This window comes from Pseudophryne corroboree, chromosome 1, assembly GCF_028390025.1.
Source record: "Pseudophryne corroboree isolate aPseCor3 chromosome 1, aPseCor3.hap2, whole genome shotgun sequence".
Lineage (NCBI taxonomy): Eukaryota > Metazoa > Chordata > Amphibia > Anura > Myobatrachidae > Pseudophryne > Pseudophryne corroboree.
Window position 1 is genome coordinate 469,819,172 of NC_086444.1, and position 22,090 is coordinate 469,841,261.

The 22,090-nt window shown below is 42.2% G+C and overlaps 1 protein-coding gene across 3 annotated transcripts in view; it reads right to left on the minus strand.

The window, feature by feature from the left end:
• LRRC2 (leucine rich repeat containing 2) overlaps positions 1-22,090 on the minus strand; it is a 613,667-nt gene that overhangs the window by 77,956 nt on the left and 513,621 nt on the right. For all 3 annotated transcript variants that reach the window (XM_063913712.1, XM_063913713.1, XM_063913714.1), the window contains one exon: positions 14,596-14,741. In XM_063913712.1, coding sequence (XP_063769782.1) covers positions 14,596-14,741 — 146 coding nt within the window. The remainder of the gene's footprint in view (positions 1-14,595; positions 14,742-22,090) is intronic.

Genomic DNA, 22,090 nt, shown 5'->3' on the forward strand with positions numbered 1-22,090 from the left:
AGTTTAAACACTCGGTTTGCGTAGCTGGCCGGGAGATGTAGTCTTAACCATCTTAGTTCTGTAGTTCTGCTCGAATCCCGGAAGTGACGGGTCACGGGATTTCCGGAAGTGACGGGTCACATGAGCGATTGGGCCGAAATCTCGACAATAGGATTATGGGAATTGTAGTTACTACGAATAAACACAGCGCTGTTAATTCAAACTATCAGAATAAGCACGGAACGTGTATAATGTAAAGATATATATACAATCAAACTTAAACAGTATTGTTAATACTAATAATTGTATTGACACAGAAATATTTTGTATATTTTATATATAGGAAAAATCATTTTCTCCATCATTTATGTCCGGGCTAAATTCCAATTGGATAACAGTTCAGTAAAACTGACAGACTTCAAAGGCTATAAAAACCACTTTAATTCGAAATCGCTGTTAAGACCGCATGGGTCTAAGGTGTTGTAGTTATAGATACAACTCATTTCGGCTTTGGCCAGGGCACATGCTATATTTTTATTTCTTAATGACGCTTTGACATGTCTAATGCCAAAAAAACCTGTAATCCCAGAGACCGAACAGTCGTGCACATTCTTAAAATGTAAAGACAAGGAATGTGTGACGATGCCCTTTTTTATATTTTGAATGTGCTCTCCAATTCTGATTTTAAGGTCACGAGATGTTCTACCAATGTAAAATAAATTACATTTACACCTAATGGCATACACCACATTTTTGGTGTCACACGTTATGAACTCTTTAATGTCAATGACAGTATTATTGATAGTGATACTCATGATTTTACTGGTACCCTCACTCTTGATGTTCTTACAGCCAGTACAACCTCCACATCTAAAGAAACCCTTTGACAAGGTTTTTACTGTAGACAAAGAGGTAGGAAGTGCACTAGCTACTAATTTATTTTTTAAATTGGGAGCTCTCCGGTAAATATGAACCGGTTTTTCTGGCACAAGGGAGCCTATTATAGGATCCTTTTTTATAAGATTCTAATGTTTTTTTAAACACATATTCTATGGATCTATATTGAGAGTTGAATTCTGTAATGAAAGCCCAATCGTATTTGTCGTTTTTCACAACTGGTTGAGTTCTATTTGCTAAGAGATCTTTCCTATCTATCCTATTGGTCTTTTCCGTAGCCTCTTCATTTTTTCTCTGCTGTATCCACACATTTTAAATTTCTGAACTAGTTCGAGAGCTTGACACTGAAAAGACACTTCACTACTACAGTTTCTCTCGAGTCTTTTTAATTGACTCACAGGGATGGAATTGAGCCAATTCCCATGGTGACAGCTCGTCGCTGCGATATATGTGCCACAATCAGTAGGCTTGGCAAAAGTTTTTGTATGGATTTGTTGGTCTTCAATATAGACTGTGATGTCTAAAAAATTGATAGTTTTTTGACTCATATCAAAAGTAAGTTTAATATGTCTATTCCTCGTTGTGACATCTATACTGATCATCATCCATTTGGAGAATCTGAGTGGATACAGCAGAGAAAAAATTGAAGAGGCTACGGAAAAGACCAATAGGATAGATAGGAAAGATCTCTTAGCAAATAGAACTCAACCAGTTGTGAAAAACGACAAATACGATTGGGCTTTCATTACAGAATTCAACTCTCAATATAGATCCATAGAATATGTGTTTAAAAAACATTAGAATCTTATAAAAAAAGGATCCTATAATAGGCTCCCTTGTGCCAGAAAAACCGGTTCATATTTACCGGAGAGCTCCCAATTTAAAAAATAAATTAGTAGCTAGTGCACTTCCTACCTCTTTGTCTACAGTAAAAACCTTGTCAAAGGGTTTCTTTAGATGTGGAGGTTGTACTGGCTGTAAGAACATCAAGAGTGAGGGTACCAGTAAAATCATGAGTATCACTATCAATAATACTGTCATTGACATTAAAGAGTTCATAACGTGTGACACCAAAAATGTGGTGTATGCCATTAGGTGTAAATGTAATTTATTTTACATTGGTAGAACATCTCGTGCCCTTAAAATCAGAATTGGAGAGCACATTCGAAATATAAAAAAGGGCATCGTCACACATTCCTTGTCTTTACATTTTAAGAATGTGCACGACTGTTCGGTCTCTGGGATTACAGGTTTTTTTGGCATTAGACATGTCAAAGCGTCATTAAGAAATAAAAATATAGCATGTGCCCTGGCCAAAGCCGAAATGAGTTGTATCTATAACTACAACACCTTAGACCCATGCGGTCTTAACAGCGATTTCGAATTAAAGTGGTTTTTATAGCCTTTGAAGTCTGTCAGTTTTACTGAACTGTTATCCAATTGGAATTTAGCCCGGACATAAATGATGGAGAAAATGATTTTTCCTATATATAAAATATACAAAATATTTCTGTGTCAATACAATTATTAGTATTAACAATACTGTTTAAGTTTGATTGTATATATATCTTTACATTATACACGTTCCGTGCTTATTCTGATAGTTTGAATTAACAGCGCTGTGTTTATTCGTAGTAACTACAATTCCCATAATCCTATTGTCGAGATTTCGGCACAATCGCTCATGTGACCCGTCACTTCCGGAAATCCCGTGACCCGTCACTTCCGGGATTCGAGCAGAACTACAGAACTAAGATGGTTAAGACTACATCTCCCGGCCAGCTACGCAAACCGAGTGTTTAAACTACAAAATGAACAAACAGAAAACTACATTTCCCGGCTTCCTTTGAGTGACCGGAACTTCCGGCCAGCGGAATTTGACGTAACAGAACCGGACCTTATTTAATTATGTATCATCTGATTATATTTGTAGAAAAACATATTAATGAAGCTAGCTCCTGTTTTATTTTGTCAGTTTTTTATGCTGAACAATAGTAAATTATGGTTTGCATATTGCTTGTCCCCTGAATATTTAATTGAATGATGTCACTTCCTGTACATCACGATTGGATACTTGTCCCATAAATATCTCACCCCAGTACACCCCAGTTCATCTTGATAAAAGTCGTTACGACCGAAACGCGTTGATTGAAAACACATCTGGGAGTGTTGTGTGAGATCTACCCAACGATTCCTGGTCATGAAAAAGGAAAACTAAAGATACCTTTATAGGATTCATACTGCATCATCAAGTGTGAGTCTGGGTACGCTGTATATGAAAATCTATAGATCTTAAAAGATACCTTGATGTGTCCTGTACACCACTCTCCTTTGTGAGTTTTGGGGTACGCACTACATTCAAATAGCCACCCATCTGTATTGATCTTGAGAAATTTTGGGATTGAAACAAATGTTCTTGAAACAAATTTTGGGATTGAAACAAATATTCTATGTGGAATATTACACATTGGTTTTTATGTTCTTTATTTTTATATTCCTCGTTGTGACATCTATACTGAACATCATCCATTTGGAGAATCTGAGAATGAAACACCCGATTCTACGGTTTTAAAACAGGGACGTACATATATTTTATTTTATCTTTCCTGTTGTTTTTCTTGCCCCATGCTCTTGCGCTATATGCACTAGGGAGGTTTATATTTCTTGTTTCAATTGTGTATATGAAATGTGGTGACATTTATTTTAAACCTCTAAGTGCTACAGCAGCATTGCGCCATTTGGGTATACTATCCTTTTTCTTCTTTTTGTTATCTTAGTATTCAAGGTGTGGCCTCACTAGTGATTTATATAACGGGAGTATAATACTCTCGTCCCTAGCATCAATACCCCATTTTATGCATGCTAATATCTTATTAGCCTTCTTTGCTGCAGTCCTACTTTGGGTACTACTGCTTAGCTTGCTATCTATGAGGACACCTAAGTCTTTTCCAGTACAGAATCCCTTAATTTTACCCCATTTATTAGGTAGGTGTAATTTTTGTTCTTGTTACCACAGTGCATTACCTTACACTTGTCTGTGTTGAAGCGCATTCTCCATTTGGCTGCCCATACTTCTAATTTAACTAAGTCGTTCTGAAGAGACTCGGCATCCTCCTCTGTATTTATAGCCTTACACAATTTGGTATCATCTGCAAAAATTGACACCATGCTCTCTAGACCTTCTGTTAGGTCGTTAATGAAAATATTGAACAATAGCGGTCCTAATACTGAGCCTTGCGGCACACCACTTAGCACTTCAGTCCAAGTTGAAAAAGATCCATTAACCACAACGCGCTGCTCCCTATTACCTAACCAGTTTTTGACCCAAGTGCATATTGTGCTTCCTAGCCCTGATTCTTGTAGCTTGTAGATAAGTCTCATGTGTGGTACAGTATCGAACGCTTTGGCAAAGTCTAAAAAGATTACATCCACGTATTTACCCTGATCTAGGTTTGCGCTTACTGTTTCATAAAAGCCAAGTAAGTTGGTTTGACAGGATCTGTCCTTCATAAACCCATGTTGATTCCTTTTAATTACCTGATTGACTTCAAGGAACTTCTGAATACTATCTCTTAGAATACCTTCCAATACTTTCCCCACTATAGATGTAAGACTAACTGGTCTATAATTACCTGGTTCAGCTTTACTTCCCTTTTTGAATATAGGCACTACTTCCGCTATACGCCAGTCTTTGGGAACCATACCTGATATAACTGAATCCTTAAAGATCAAAGATAGCGGTTTTGCCAGTTCAGAGTGAAGCTCCATTAGAACCCTTGGGTGAATACCATCGGGCCCTGGTGATTTATTAATCTTTAAATGTTTTAATCGGTCACAGACTACTTCCTCGCTTAAATAAGTACCTATCAGTGGGATATTCATCATTATTGAGATTGTGTGTCAGTCCCTGAAATGGGTCCTCTCTAGTGAATACTGTTGAAAAAAACTAATTTAGTGTGTCCGCTATTTCATTATCATTTTTGCTTAAGACTCCCAACTTGTCTTTTAAAGGGCCTATACTCTCCTTCTTTAATCTCTTGCTATTAATGTATTTAAATAATTTTTTGGGATTCGCTTTGCTTTCCTTTGCTACTAGTTTTTCAGTTTCTACTTTAGCCGCTCTTATTTCCTTTTTGCAAATTTTGTTACATTCCTTGTAGTGCTGAAATGACTCTGCTTCCCCGTCAGATTTGTGTTTTTTTAAATGCTCGCCTTTTCTTGCCCATAAGTTCCTTAATCTTTTTGTTAAGCCACATTGGTTTATGATTTTTATTCCTTTTTTTGCTGCTCATAGGAATAAATTTGAGTGTATTTTTAGCTAGCAGGAATTTTAGTACCTCCCATTTCTCCGTAGTATTTTTTCCTAAAAACAAACCTTCCCAGGTATACTGGGAGAGAATTGCAAGCTTACAAAATGGAATTGATCCAGCACAGGATGGTTCTAAATTACATCACAGCGGTGACAGGCGGGTACTGTGTCACCCTAGCAACTCAGTATGGTGTAAAGTGCTGTACGTATATCACAAACAGCACTGATGACCCAACCGAGGTCATAGATCAAAAGATGGACGATATCTTGCAATTGAAGTGGGAGTTCCGAAGGAGGCACAACCTTACCCTTACTTCTGTGAGTAATGAACTGACCGGCTGGGTATCATGGTTGAACCCACGGAATTGGTTCTCAGGTTTAGGAGAATGGGCCCAAAATGTTATCGTTAATGTAGGGAAATTCCTCTTGTGTATCCTAGGAGTTGTCATAATGATTGGTTTGATATTTAGATGTGTTCGGATTTTAATGAATTGCAAGCGTAGTACCAAATTGATGAGTTTGAGGATCGAGGGCATTGTAACAACAACTGGTTTAATTTATGACCCATCAATCGAGACAATGCTGTGATAAGACGTGATTCCACGGTCCGTTACTTTCACCCGTTTCTCCTTTGTTTTTCTCCAAGGTAAAAAGACATCCACTCGGAAGAAGATTTTGATGACCTTTTATACAGACCATTGATGAACTTTTTCACAGACATTTGATGAACTTTTAGAGACTTTAACTTTCTATGGACACTTGAAAAACTTTGCTTGCCACTTACAGCAAAGATACAGCAACCCGGACAAGACATCAACAAGACATCCAAGGACAATCACATACATTATCATATGAATGCATTTATAACGCATGTTTCTTATCTTCATCTCTACGATCTTCAGGTAGTGACACACATAGTCGACAGGTAATATAGGCACATATATTAGCACTCACATATTTTCCCCCATCATGTATCATCAACTAATGTGCACCCCATTTGTTGGAACTAAAAGCCGAAAAGAGCTCGGTAGAGTTTGTTAGCCCACTTACAGACCCTTAAAACGGGATAAGAGAGATTCAATGTATACTTCGCAATACCTCGAAGCTTATTTTAGAACATTTACGGCACAATGATACATGACCCCTCAGACATGAATTTCATACATACATGCTGTTACTATCCCACTAGGTCATACATTTCCCACCTTCTCCTCTCTTCCCTACACCCAATCATATATAGGTATTTCACGGTATTATATATTTTTCTGCTTAGTTGTTTAGATAAGTGGCAGTTATTGATGACTGCCAAAGGGTGGACTGTCAAAGTCGAAAAATATCATGATGCATATGCCTTGTACTAACCCCTCATGCACACACGCGCTGCTCGTGCACCCACTCCCCCGTACGTACACATACCCGCAAGTTGCGTAGGGGACGCTACAGCGTCTCGTGCGCATGAGATGTGTATTTACAGCGGAGTTTGTGAGCGTCTAGCGTGCGACTCGATCGTAGCATATTTAACCCATATAGTGTGTTTTATAGCTAATATTCCCCTAGACAATGTCAGCGAGTATGTTTAGTTTAAACGGTTCCTGGACAGAGAGATTCCTCTTTGCATGATAGGAAGGGTCAGATAAAGGTTGAAAGGTGGTGTCTAGTATCCAGATGTAGGATATTTTAAGGGTAACATTTCGGTGTTGGTTAGGAAAGGATCGCTCGCTCCTGCGTATAGTTATGTGCAAAAGTAGTTTATGAACATATATTGTATTTGCTGTAAATTACACATGCGGCGGGAATCCTGAGGATACCTCCCACCAGAGCAGTTGGAGAAAGACACAGCCCACCTGTTCAAATCCACCTATGACCTTTGCTATAATGTGGAGACACATTCCTGTGTCCAATTAACAATGAGATTATAGGGACCATTGTATTGTGAATGTATGTTGTGTATATAAAGACCACCATTGCCTGGCCAGACACTCACTCTCTCTGAAGGCTTTCTCTCTGAATGCTGAGGGCTGGATCCAGGACGCGCTTACGAATCATCCCCACGTATGTATATTTCTCTGTAGCCATTTTGATATCCATTCTGTTCGCCATTCGTTTCAATTTGTTCACTCTTGTTTGTTATTGTTCATATTATGCCCTGTTATTGTGTTAGATTTTGATGTTAGTTTGTAGTGTATAACTTGTATTGTATTTTTCCCCTTTTCTCTAAACCATCCACGGCGGTGTTAGAACCGCTGTGGTTTTTAAATCCAAACCAGTTCTTGTGTTTTCACTTCTCCACAAAGGGCTTTTCTTAGCGTCACAATCGCTCAAACAGCATACACATTGTTAAGGGTTTTCAGCGTTACATCATTGTAGTATTAGATTACTAAGGTTTAGAGTATAAGCATATTCTTACTGTGTGTTATTAATAAGGTTTACTGCGTATCATTCTGTGAGCGTCTGCGCCGCTCGTGTCTCACTCTCACGGCGCAGCGTCCGCTACGCCAATAGCGTAGCAGTACGGTACTTGGTACGCCTATAGCGTGCTTGGTACGAAGCGTGAAACCGTGAGCGTATGCATCGCTCGTGCGTCGTGCCCACGGCTTAGCGTCTGTTACGCTAAGTGCGTACCCCTACGGTACTCAGTACGCAAATAGCGTACTTAGTCCGTAATAGTAAATAGCTTATGTTTAAAGGTAATATTTGACATTATCACATGTCTCCTCCCCTAGTGACATCAGAAGGTCCCTTCTACCACTCCGATTTAGAACCAACCGTTCCACTATAGCAGTGAAGCGCATCCAGGAAGCAATGAGGACGCTACCTGGGTGCCATGCATCATGGGTGTTATAGCCAATTATGAGCTTATGGCTAGTTACAATCATTTCTATAAACTGCTAAAATCATAATTTGGGCTATGAAATGGCACCTACCACCCCCTGGGCATAGTAAGATCAATTATTTGTTTTTTTAATAACTTATTTTAACTTAAACTTATAAAGTTGAGAGGAAATTATGTCATACCTAGTGGGGTATATATATCTGGGCTAGGAGTCTCAGTCATTTCATGCTGACTGCTGACCTACACACATATACACAACAGAACTTGTAAGTATACTTGATCTGTCCATTTTGTTTGCTACTAAGAATATGCTCTTTGTAATTGTATGCTTGTTTCCATTGGAACAAATGTCTCTTCTGTTTTCAAAATGTTATTAATAAGATTGTAAATAGAAATTGATTGACAATCCTTGTAAGTGAAAGAGTTTTCACCACCTGTAATGGGTTTGTGATTAGGAAATGTTTTCTATTCTTCCTCCAAGGTATTACGGAGGATTCATTTGTAGTGTATAACTGGTCACTAGTAAGAAAAGTGCTGTATTTTTATAGGTATGTACACCTGTATGTTCTGCATTTGCTGAACCTTGGGGGTCATTCCGAGTTGATCGCTCGCTAGCAATTTTTAGCAGTTGTGCAAACGCTATGCCGCCGCCTTCTGGGAGTGTATCTTAGCTTAGCAGAAGTGCAAATGAAAGGATTGCAGAGCGACTACAAAAAAAAAATGTGCAGGTTTAGAGTAGCTCCAGACCTACTCCTACCTTAAGATCACTTCAGACTGTTCAGTTCCGGATTTGATGTCACGAACATGCCCTGTGTTCTCCCAGCCACGCCTGCGTTTTTCCTGGTATGCCTGCATTTTTTCGAACACTCCCTGAAAACGGTCAGTTGACACCCAGAAACGCCCTCTTCCTATCAATCACTCTGCGGCCAGCAGTGCGACTGAAAAGCTTCGCTAGACCTTGTATGAAAACACATCGGCCGTTGTGAAAGTACGTCACGCGTGCATATTGCGCTGCATACACATGCGCAGAAGTGCCGTTTTTTTGCCTCATCACTGCGCAGCGAACATTTTCAGCTAGCGATCAACTCGGAATGACCCCCCTTATGCGTTATTTATCCAATGAAAGCTACCTATCAACCTAATGTTTAATAATCTTGTAGGCATTTCTGGATGCCATCTATCATCCCCAATCCCCCCCAAAAAATGTTTTCAATGGATGCTACATGAATGTATATATAGGTACGTACCTTTCCTTTCACTAACAACCATTTGACATATGATGGATTTTTTAATCAGACCCAATCTATTACAGATTTTTGGCAGTTTTCTAAACTGAATTTGAAGATTATCTCTGTATAAACCATCATATACATAACATATTTTATGTCTAAACATTGAATAAATAAAATATCATTGCTTGGTCATTAATTGCTAAGATTTCTTGGGTGATTATTGGTGAGGGGTTCTCCATCCAAGGGTACTCCAATGTGGCCCGCGAAACAGAGGTCTATGATATATGGAACACGCCTCCAGCCTATTGAAAAATATTGATTTGTAAAATGTGCTATTGTATTGTATTTGCAGCCATATATATATTGATTACCATACGCCCCGCCGACAAGGGGGGCTCGGTGGTAATTTTAGATACCAAGGATTATGACAGAGAGGCATTGAGACAGTTATCTGACGGTGATACCTATAGGATATTGGGGGGAGACCCTACAATTTCCTTTAAAAACCGTCTAGATACTAGCCTAGATTTTGGCTTTTCTAATGGTTGGATTGACTCTGATGTACTAAATTTTCTCAAGACTGATTATCCTATTTGTCCTATGCTCCATCTATTTCCCAAGATACATAAGACTTTGGTGAGCCCTCCGGGTCGACCGATTATATCGGCCCGGAATTCTTTATTTTCATCCGTGGCACAATATCTAGACAGTTTTCTTCAGATATATGTTGGGAATACATTGAGCTACATACAGGACACTAGTGATTTCTTGGGATTGATTAAGACACTTCCGTCCTCTATGCGGGGGATCCTGGTTACGATGGATGTGGTGTCTTTATACACCGTTATACCACATCATGATGGTTTGATGGCTGTACGTAAAGCTTTGTCTCGCACTCAGATGGCCTCTCCACCAATTGAATTTTTAATCGATTTGCTGGAGTTGACCCTTACGTGCAATTATTTTCAATACGGTGGCCGATACTATCTCCAAACGGCGGGGACCGCGATGGGCAGTAACATTGCACCGTCATACGCCAATATATTCATGGATGCTTATGAAAACACACACATTTTCCCGCTGTTTGGGGATAGTATCGGCTTCTATCGTCGCTTCATTGATGACGTGTTCTTGATTTGGACAGGCAGTGAGATGGCACTCCATGAGATGTTGGAGTATCTAAACTTCCTTGATTCCCCGATTAGATTTACCATGGAATGCAGTAGGGAGGAGATTAATTTTCTTGACGTAACCGTCTATGCCACAGAGACGGGGTATGGACACAGACTGTTCAGGAAGTCCACAGATCGCAATACTTTATTATACTTTGGAAGCCATCACCCAGGCTCGCTTAAACAGAATATGCCGATTTCACAATTCCTGCGGGTACTCCGCAACAACTCAGAACCCGAAACAGCCAGCAAACAACTGGAGGAGATGAAATTGAGATTTTCCTCTAGGGGTTACAGTCAACAGACGATTGATAATTGCTTACATAAAGCTTCAAAGATCTTTTCATCAGGAAATGTCAAGAGAGTATGTAGGCCACAGAATCCTTTTGTGGTCACGACAACGTTTGACACTGCAGGTCCTGTTGTCCGACGAGCAGTTAAAGATCTCTGGCCGGTGGTTAAAAGTGATCCAGTCCTCTGCAAGCACTTATCATCTAAACCTCTAATTAGCTTCAGACAGGGGCGAAATTTAAAGGACATTCTTATGCAGCCGGATAGACCATTAAGATCAGAATCTGATTCCTGGCTACCGCTACAAAAGAAGGGGTGTTACCGATGCGTGCATTGCACGTCTTGCAAAAGCATGACCTCTGGTGAATATTTCCACCATCCACATACTGGACAGAATTAAGATCAGCCAGCGAGTGAGTTGTACCTCTGATTTTATTATCTACACACTTACGTGTCCATGCTCCCTGATGTACGTGGGCAAAACGGTTCGCCCATTCTGTAAGAGGATGGCGAACCACCATTTATCCATCAGAACAGCATTGAATGATGGACACTCAAATAAGTCTGTTGCTAGGCACTTCTTCGAGGCAAAACACACCTTGGCTTCACTGAAATGTATGATCATAGATCGGATAGTTCCTCTGAAAAGAGGTGGAGATAGAGCAAACTATTGCTCCAACGTGAGGCATCATGGATCTATCGACTGGACACTATACGCCCCAGGGGCCTGAATGAGGGCATCCAATATGGTGTTTTTTTGGAATTAACTATATGCTTTTCTAGGCTAATGTTTTTCTTTTGATATATATATTTTTATTTTTTATTTTATTTTTTATTTTTTATTTATATATATTTTTTTGCTTTCTGTGCTTCCATAAGTGGACGGTCTGTGTCGATACCCATACCTTTTGGAATTTTGGTATTATAATTTGTTTATTTGATTGATTATTCACCTTAATTCTAGGAAATAACATAACTTAAGACCACGTGATAGTTTACGTGCTGTTGATCCATTGTGATCTTTCCGTTTGAATATATGAGACCACTGTCTTTGTCAATTAGTTCTGACAATTTTATTACCTGTACTGTAACAGCAAATAAGCCTAGGAGGTTGCTTTAGCTATGCTTGTTATTGATATGATGTCATGTCTCCATGGAGACCGGACTACTGAGGGCTGGTAACTGTCACAGGACTGGGGATGACGAGACTGGGCACTTCCGGTCATGTGTCCGGAACTTGCGTTCCAGACACCGGAAGTAAGGTGCGCAGTGGAACGCACGCCACTCGTGTACCGCTGAGATCAGCGATTTACAGTGGACTCATGGTCTAATCGGTATATATGTTTTTATCTCTATGTTATATTTGTCTATATGTTGTCTTAGTATGTTTAGTTTATTTGTTTGCTTTTGGATATGACCACTGAACATATTGTAATTGATTAATTAGGGGGAGGGTCACTTTAGGGTTTATAAGGGGACCATTTACTGAGCTATATGATCTTGACAAAGGTTCCATTTGGGACCGAAACGTCGGTTTGATGTTTTGCTGCTAATAAAAATAAGAATATTATGAAGACTGGTGAGTGCTCCTATTTACTGGATTTATATTAGTGCACTTGGATATTTGTTGTGATAGTGTCGTGTTTGAAGGTCCCAACTAACAGGGGCCCTATCCACAGTGCTGCTTTGTTGAATAGCGCAAGATAGGGGTATTTTTATTGTTTATATATATATATATATATATACCCCAATAGAATCGGCACTCACTGTTACTTAAAACATAATGCTCAGGTTCCCTCCGGAACAAACTTTGTATAGTTACCAGTCCTAGCAGGCGGCGGCACTCAGAGTCTGGTCTTAGCAATAAGGTGCAAAATGTACTTCAATGGAGCACATGGAGTGATCCATTAAAGTACATTTTGCACCTTATTGCTAAGACCAGACTATGAGTGCCGCCGCCTGCTAGGAGTGGTAACTATATATATATATATATATATATATATATACACATATATACAATATACACATATATATATATATATATATATATATACACACACACAAGAGAATACCCTTATCTTGTGCTGTAGATATAAGCAGCACTTTACAGAGGAACCTCTGTTAGCAGGAACCACAGCAATACAAACATGAACATGTTGTTCATCCTAGAGGATGTGGTCTTCCTGGATTTTGCAAAAGCCTTCGATACAGTTCCTCAAAAGAGACTGATGATCAAATTAAAGGAGATTGGCCTAGGAAAAACTATTTGCGCATGGATAAGCAACTGGTTGGATAGGAGGGTACAGCGAGTAGTGGTCAACGTGAAGTCCTCAACCTGGTCCCCAGTAGTCAGCGGAATACCACAAGGGTCCGCACTCGGACCACTACTGTTCAACATATTTATCAATGACCTAGAAAAAGGCCTGGAAAGCACAGTGTCAATCGTTGCAGATGATACTAAACTGTGTAAGGTAATTCAGAATTGGATGTGGAGTCCTTGCAGAATGATCTATCTAAACTTGAACTCTGGGCGTCTAAATGGAACATGAGGTTCAAAACAGACAAATGCAAGGTTATGCATATTGGGACTAAAAACAAACTTGCATCCTACATATTAAACAGGGAACTCCTAGGGGAAACAGAGCTGGAAAAAGATTTGGGGGTATTCATTGATAATAGGCTTAATAACGCAGTAAAGAAGGCAAGCAAGGTGCTAGCATGCATAAAAAGGGGAATTGAGACAAGGGACTCGGATGTAATAATGCCGCTGTATAAGGCATTGGTACGTCCGCACCTGGAATATTGTGTTCAGTTTTTGGCACCATTGTATAAAAAAGACATCAGTGAACTCGAAAGTGTTCATAGGCGAGCTACTAAATTGATTAAAGGCCTAGAAGGACTGGACTATAAGGAAAGACTTACTAGGCTGAATATGTATACACTAGAAAAGAGGCGCCTAAGAGGAGATATTATTAATATCTTCAAATATGTAAAGGGACATCACAAAGAGTTATCAGAGGAATTATTTATTAAAAGAACACAGTTTAGGACACGTGGGCACTCGCTGCGACTGGAGGAGAGAAAGTTACAAACGCAACGGAGGAAAGGGTTCTTCACTGTTAGGGCAATCAGGATGTGGAATTTCCTGCCAGGGAAGGTGGTAATGGCGGACTCTGTAATTGGATTTAAAAAAGGAATGGATACATTTCTGAATGAAAAAGCTATCCAAGGTTATAATATTTAAAATATCAACGTGGTTAACGGGGGTAACATGAGTTATAGTAGCTAACTAGTCATAAAACATTATTTAGCAAGTATGTAGAATCATCACAACTTAAAACAGGTTGAACACGATGGGCAATTTGCCTCTATTCAACCTCAAATACTATGTTACTATGTTACTATGTTAACATTTTTGTCCAGAGGGGAATATATATGCAAGTGCACTACAAGCATGAGGAATCTAAAGGTCTATACACACTGGGCAATTTTGAGCTGAAAGCAGCTCACTTTTGGTGTTTTGAGCTGCTTTAAGCTCAAAACCACCCAGTGTGTATGCCCCGGCGATGAGCGCTGATGTGCGCCCCCGCTTCATCGCCGGTGGCCACCATTCATCTGCTGGTATTACCAGCAGATGAACAGCGGAGTGAAAAGCTTTCCACAGTGCCCTGCTATGGAAAGCCATTAACCCCCGCTGACATCGCTAGGCAGGGGGGGAAATCGCTCAGTGTGTATGCACTGAGCGATTTTCAGCCCAGCGATGTCAGTGATCATCGCTGTTCATACACGCTGGGAAAAAACGCACAGTGTGTATGCACCTTAAGTCCTACAGTATGGATGTTACCGTTGATTTTGTCTATGAATAGCATTTACAGCATTTACCTGTCTATGTCCTGTGGGAGATCCTTTAAGTTATTACTGCTGATGTCCAGCCACTGCAAACTTGACATTCGTAAGACACAAATTGGAATAGAAGAGAATCTGTTTGCTGACACATCAACAAAGGTGACCTTTTTCAAATGGCTCAGCTGTAGAAGAAACAAGGGAAACATGTATGACAATTTACATCATAGAAATCGTCCAAATGCAAATTATACTTCAGACAATATAAAGTTTTTTCCGTGTTTTTCCTAATGTAGTTTTTTATTTGCTAAGGGTTCATTGTCATTGATTTTTCTTGATAAAAAAAATCTATGAAAATTTATCTTAATTGACTTTGGGTTTCAGGGACTGAAACATACATTTACTAACAAATTATTTTTAATTTTATTTATTAAGTGTTAGTAAATGTGTGTTTTAGCTCTGGAAGTGCGCCATCAATTTAGGTTGATTTCCATGTTTAGTAAATGTACTCCACTTTCTTTTAAATTATATGTTAAGTGAATAACAAACTACATTCAAAATCTGAAGTAAAATTAAACACGTAAGTTTGTACAGAAGATGTTACAGCACATTTCTCCCATGTAATTTGCCCTTATTGTACCACACAGAATTCCCCTACAAATTGTGTTCTTCCTTGATCTCTTCCTTATTGGTTCTGGTCTACAGTATGTCATGATGTACTGGTTGGTATTTCTCAGTTAGCATCACTACCAGCATGGAAAAGGCAGAGGTAGAGAGACAATTTCTGCTATTCTGTAGCGGAAACTGCTGACATCTTGTATTTTTGTACAACAAATGAGTGCACTCTTATTGCAGTATTATAAAACTGGATCACATTTGTTACATTTGATTTACCTTACTAAGTTTATTTGCAAGAAAACATGGTGCTCCTTAAGTCTCTTTTAGGTCCCATTGCAGGAACATACTGTAAGCAGATATTTATCAGGCCCATAGCAAAGAAATGTCAAGTCCACAAGGGATGTAGTTGTGTGACCGGCGGTCACGAGACCACCGGTCACAATACTGACACCTCCATCCTGCCCCCGAACATCCCAACAGTCAGCATGCCAACTAACAGAAACTATTCCCACTCGTGGGTGTCCACGACACCCACAGAGTGGGAGTAGAACCTGGGGCAAGCGCAGTGAGCCCGCAAGGGGCTTCGTTGCGCTCGCCCCCCACCGGTATTCTACGTCTGGTATCCCGGTGTCGGGATGCTGACCGCCGGGATCCCGGCCGCCGGTGAAACAGCCCCAGCCCATCCACAATGTACTGCCTAAAGGTAAAAACAAAACAAAAAAAACCCAAACCTTGTGTATGTTAGGCGCCGGGGTCCGCTCGTCGGTGCGGCCCGGCGCCTAGCAACCAGGGACGCCGTGCGCGTTCAGCCGCCGGCTCCCTGGCAACGCTAGACGCCGGGCGCACGGAGCCGCTCAGACCCTAGCAACGGGGACGCCACGTTCGGGCCGCGTTCCCCGTTGCTGGGTCTTTTCTAATTGTATAATGGTGTGCTGGCCGTGCAGCATGCAAGCTGCACGGCATTACTTGTGATTACCCAGTCTGGCTCCTGATTGGGGAGCTCACAGTTATAAGCACCCTTTGGACTTCTCACAGACGCCGGTGATAGCTTCCTGTTTGCCTGTGTCGGTTACAGAGAGTTTCCAGTCCTGCTCAATCCGGTTGTTCCTGTCCTCAGTGATCCTGTACTCGGAAGTTGTCATCTGTTCCTGGAGTCTGACCGAGCACCTTTAACATCCTGTGGTGTTCGTGAGTCGCGGCGTAGCCGTGTGTTGCGGCTTGACCGCTTACTGTTTATTATTTTGTTTCTTTGTGTTCTGGAGCTTTTGCGGAGGATTCCGCTCCCCCTGATCCACTCTGGTATCCAGCGGTGCTGGATAGGAGTTACGGATCAGTGGATCTTTGGTTGTTCTTTTTTCCTGGCGGCTAGTCCGCACATACTTTTTGGTTTAGTTAGTTAGCTTGTAACCCCTGGCCTGGTTGCTTAGTCAGAGGGCCCCTTGTTATCACCCTGTCTCGGATTTCCCTTTGTCTCCCATTAAGACCTGAGGGGGCATCGGGGTTGGGCAGACATAATCCGCCCTTCGAACGCGGCTGCCATGGGCTCAAGCAACCATAGTCTCGCAGGGGATTTCTGATAACACGGGCGAGACAACGGAGTTAGGGTGCCAGGGGTTACTAGGCTCTCCTGCTCCCACAACCAGTATATCTTTCCAGTACTCAGACCTCTGCCATAAGATCTCCTCTGGTCTGGAGTACGGGAATCATAACATTATCACCGGCCAGACTAAAATTTAAAATTAAACAGGAGTTAATTTTTCCCTTGTTCAGTTGGGAGATTTGTCGGCCTCATGAATCCCACCGGTGTCAGGCCAAATCCTGGCCAGCTTCTAGTTAGCCAGATTCAAGAACTTACTCAGATGGTTCAGGATCTGTCCCTTCGGGTGAGGTCACAGGAAGATCTGTTACGGACTTCCCCGAGGGTCATTCCTGAACCAAAAATGCATCTGCCTGACCGTTTTTCTGGGGATAGAAAACAGTTTTTTAATTTTAAAGAGTCTTGTAAACTTTATTTTCGTTTGAGACCAGTCTCCTCAGGTACGGAGGCTCAGCGGGTTGGAATTATTATTTCTCTGCTTCAGGGGGATCCTCAGACCTGGGCTTTTGGTTTAAAGACAGACGATCCGGCTTTATTTTCTGTAGACGCCTTTCTAAAGTCTTTAGGGCTATTGTATGACGACCCTGATAGAGAGGCATCCGCCGAGAGTCAGTTGCGTGCTCTCAGACAGGGTAGGAATCCCGCAGAGATTTATTGTACGGAGTTTCGCCGTTGGTCGAACGACTGTGGATGGAATGACCCAGCCCTGCGCAGTCAGTTTCGCCTCGGCTTATCTGAGTCTATAAAAGACAGTCTCCTTCAGTATCCCGCTCCTGAGACTCTCGATAAACTCATTGAGCTCTCTATTAAGATTGATCGTCGGCTCAGAGAGCGGAGGGCTGAAAAAGGAGTATCTGTCGGGTCAACTCCTTGTGTTTTTTCCATCCCTGTGGACATAGAGGAGCCTATGCAGATAGGTCTCTCCAAACTGTCTCCTGAAGAAAGAACCAGAAGGCAAAATTCTGGTCTTTGTTTATACTGTGGAGGTAAGGGACATTTTGCCCGTAGTTGTCCGAACAAGTCGGGAAACGTCTCGACCAAGTGAATTGTGAGGGGGTTCACTTTGGTCTGCAGCTTATCTCCTCAAATAATTCACTGTTAGTCCCAGCTAAAGTTTCCTTTGGCAGCCTCTGTTCCTCGGTCTCTGTTTTTGTGGACAGTGGAGCTGCAGGGAACTTTATGGATTTAACATGGGCCAAGACCTTAGGTATTCCTCAGTTAGCCTTGGGTAGGTGTATCACCATGCATGGTTTAGATGGGAGTCCCTTGTCCAATGGGGTTATTTCTCTCTGTACACCTCCTGTTCTACTCTCGGTAGGAGCTCTGCATTCTGAAAAAATTGAGTTTTTCCTCACCCATTGCCCAGCAGTTCCAGTGGTTCTGGGTCACCCTTGGCTGGCCTTTCATAATCCCATCATTGATTGGCAGTCGGGGGAGATCTCACAATGGGGTACCATCTGTAATAAGGAATGTATTACGCTTCCCATCAGAATAGCTGCTGCCATTCCCGCACCCATTCCTGTGGAATACCAGGATTTTGTTGATGTTTTTTCCAAGGGCAATGCGGATATTCTGCCTCCCCATAGGCCTTATGATTGTGCTATTGAGCTAATTCCTGGTGCCACTTTGCCTAAGGGAAGGTTATATGCATTGTCCGGACCTGAAACTGTGGCCATGAATGAGTATGTTAAAGAAAGCCTAGGGAAAGGATTTATCAGGCCATCTAAATCCCCTTTAAGTGCAGGCTTCTTCTTCGTAGAGAAGAAGGATGGTTCACTCAGACCCTGCATTGACTTTAGAGCCTTGAATAAAATCTCAGTAAAAAATACTTACCCTCTGCCACTGATCTCTGTCCTCTTTGATCAGCTACGTTCGGCTGTGATTTTTTCTAAGATTGACCTGAGAGGAGCATATAACCTCATCAGAATCAAGTCAGGGGATGAGTGGAAAACGGCATTCAGTACTCAGTCAGGCCACTATGAGTATCTGGTTATGCCATTCGGCCTGTCTAACGCTCCGGCAGTTTTCCAGGATCTCATTAACGATGTGCTCCGTGAATTTCTTGGAAAATTCGTTGTAGTCTACTTAGACGATATTTTGATTTATTCTGACTCTGTAGAACAACATGATACCCAGGTGCGTCAGGTTCTAAAAAAATTACGTGAAAATCACCTATATGCCAAGCTGGAGAAGTGTGAATTTCATGTCACGGAGGTATCCCTTTTAGGATACATTATTTCCCCTCGGGGATTCCGTATGGAACCAAAGAAGCTCAAAGCCATCCTTAGTTGGGCGCAACCCACCAACTTAAAAGCAATTCAGCGCTTTTTAGGGTTTGCGAACTACTATAGAAGATTTATTCACTCTTTCTCTGACCTAGTTGCTCCCATTGTGGCACTGACTAAGAAGGGAGCGGATCCTACCAATTGGTCACGTGAAGCCGAGCTATCTTTTCAGGCCTTAAAACAAGCCTTTGTCTCAGCCCCTGTCCTCAGACACCCCAACCCAGAATTGCCTTTCATTGTTGAGGTTGATGCCTCAGAGGTTGGAGTAGGGGCTATCCTATCTCAGAAGGATCCGGATTCCCTTGAATTACACCCTTGTGCCTTTATGTCCAGGAAATTCTCTTCTGCTGAATCCAACTACGATGTTGGTAACCGGGAATTGCTGGCTATTAAATGGGCTTTCGAGGAGTGGAGGCATTGGCTTGAGGGAGCGACTCATATCATTTCAGTTTTGACTGATCACAAAAATCTTCAATACATTGAATCAGCTAAACGACTGAATGCCCGGCAGGCTCGTTGGGCTTTATTTTTTACTCGTTTCAAATTCATTATCACCTTCAGGCCAGGTTCCAAGAATACCAAGGCAGATGCCCTGTCACGCAGTTTTCTTCCAGTTCAAGACAACAGTCCTGTTACTCCCATACTTCCGTCTTCAGTCATTCGGGCAGGCCTCACACAGGATTTATTTACCCAGTTAAAGCTGCTTCAACATCAGGCTCCTGGAAATACTCCTGCTGGTCGTCTTTTTGTCCCTGAGTTTTTGAGAGCAACTGTTTTGACGGAGTTTCATGATAGCAAAGTTGCCGGGCATCCGGGAATCGCTAAGACTTTGGAATTAGTCTCCCGCTCAGTATGGTGGCCTGGTCTTTCCAAAGACATTAAGGAGTTTGTTTTTTCGTGTCAGGTCTGTGCACAGCATAAAGTTCCCCGTTCTTTGCCTATCGGTCAGCTTATGCCCTTGAATGTTCCTCTTAGGCCATGGTCTCATATCTCCATGGATTTTGTGGTGGACCATTTCACATTATCAAAAAAGTCAATCCAGTTGCCTTCCGGTAACGTTTACCAAAAACTTTACGGATCGGAAATACTTTCCATTGCTCATTGCTGAAACCATATGTTTCGTCCAGTTGATTTCCTCGTAAGATATCTCAGGGGAGATCACCAATAGTTGTACAGGGTCAGCAGGAGTTCTTGGTGGAGAAGGTTCTCGATTCCAAGTTGTCCCGGGGTCGGCTTTATTTTTTGGTGCATTGGAGAGGTTATGGTCCAGAAGAAAGGTCTTGGGTCCTGGATAAGGATCTCCATGCCCCGAGGCTCAAGAGGGCATTTTTTCGAGAATTTCCTCGGAAACCTGGCTTTAGGGGTTCCTTGACCCCTCCTCAAGGGGGGGGTACTGTTAGGCGCCGGGGTCCGCTCGTCGGTGCGGCCCGGCGCCTAGCAACCAGGGACGCCGTGCGCGTTCAGCCGCCGGCTCCCTGGCAACGCTAGACGCCGGGCGCACGGAGCCGCTCAGACCCTAGCAACGGGGACGCCACGTTCGGGCCGCGTTCCCCGTTGCTGGGTCTTTTCTAATTGTATAATGGTGTGCTGGCCGTGCAGCATGCAAGCTGCACGGCATTACTTGTGATTACCCAGTCTGGCCCCTGATTGGGGAGCTCACAGTTATAAGCACCCTTTGGACTTCTCACAGACGCCGGTGATAGCTTCCTGTTTGTCTGTGTCGGTTACAGAGAGTTTCCAGTCCTGCTCAATCCGGTTGTTCCTGTCCTCAGTGATCCTGTACTCGGAAGTTGTCATCTGTTCCTGGAGTCTGACCGAGCACCTTTAACATCCTGTGGTGTTCGTGAGTCGCGGCGTAGCCGTGTGTTGCGGCTTGACCGCTTACTGTTTATTATTTTGTATCTTTGTGTTCTGGAGCTTTTGCGGAGGATTCCGCTCCCCCTGATCCACTCTGGTATCCAGCGGTGCTGGATAGGAGTTACGGATCAGTGGATCTTTGGTTGTTCTTTTTTCCTGGCGGCTAGTCCGCACATACTTTTTGGTTTAGTTAGTTAGCTTGTAACCCCTGGCCTGGTTGCTTAGTCAGAGGGCCCCTTGTTATCACCCTGTCTCGGATTTCCCTTTGTCTCCCATTAAGACCTGAGGGGGCATCGGGGTTGGGCAGACATAATCCAACCTTCGAACGCGGCTGCCATGGGCTCAAGCAACCATAGTCTCGCAGGGGATTTCTGATAACACGGGCGAGACAACGGAGTTAGGGCGCCAGGGGTTACTAGGCTCTCCTGCTCCCACAACCAGTATATCTTTCCAGTACTCAGACCTCTGCCATAAGATCTCCTCTGGTCTGGAGTACGGGAATCATAACAGTGTAGGGTAATTCCCCACCGGCAAACCCCGAACAAGAAGTACTCCCTGCTACTAGGGCCATTGGGGTAGATGTATTAAGCCAGGAGAAGTGATAAAGCAGTAATAAGTGGAAGATGGTAACACACAAGCCAATCATTACAGGTTTGAAAAATGATAGTTAGGAGCTGATTGGCTGGTGCATTATCACCTTCCACTTATCACTTCTTTATCACTTCTCCAGCCTTAATACATCTGCCCCATTATGTTTTTGTCCCATTGGGCTGTGTAAGGATTCAGTATGTAATCCCAGGGATCAGGACACTGAACGGGATAAGTATTTTACCATTCCCCTCCCCTACCTTAACCCTCGTCGGAGGGTGTCAGCTATGGCTAACCCCCCCCCCCCCCCAATACTTACCTTTGGGATGTCAGCTGTCAGTGTACCGGCACCAGTGTCCTGAGTGGTATCAGGATTCTTGTGTCGGTCACTTGACCGCCGATATCTTGACTGCCAGGATGCCGAATGCATCCCATTATCTTGCACATTATAAGTAAGAAAAGTGAAAGTCACACACAGATTTTCAAATATGTTGATATTAACGTACATTTCTAAATACAATTTTTTTTAATATAACGAGTATATTAGAAGGTTCAGGCACAAGTGGGAGTGGTTTCTCTAAGCAGCTGT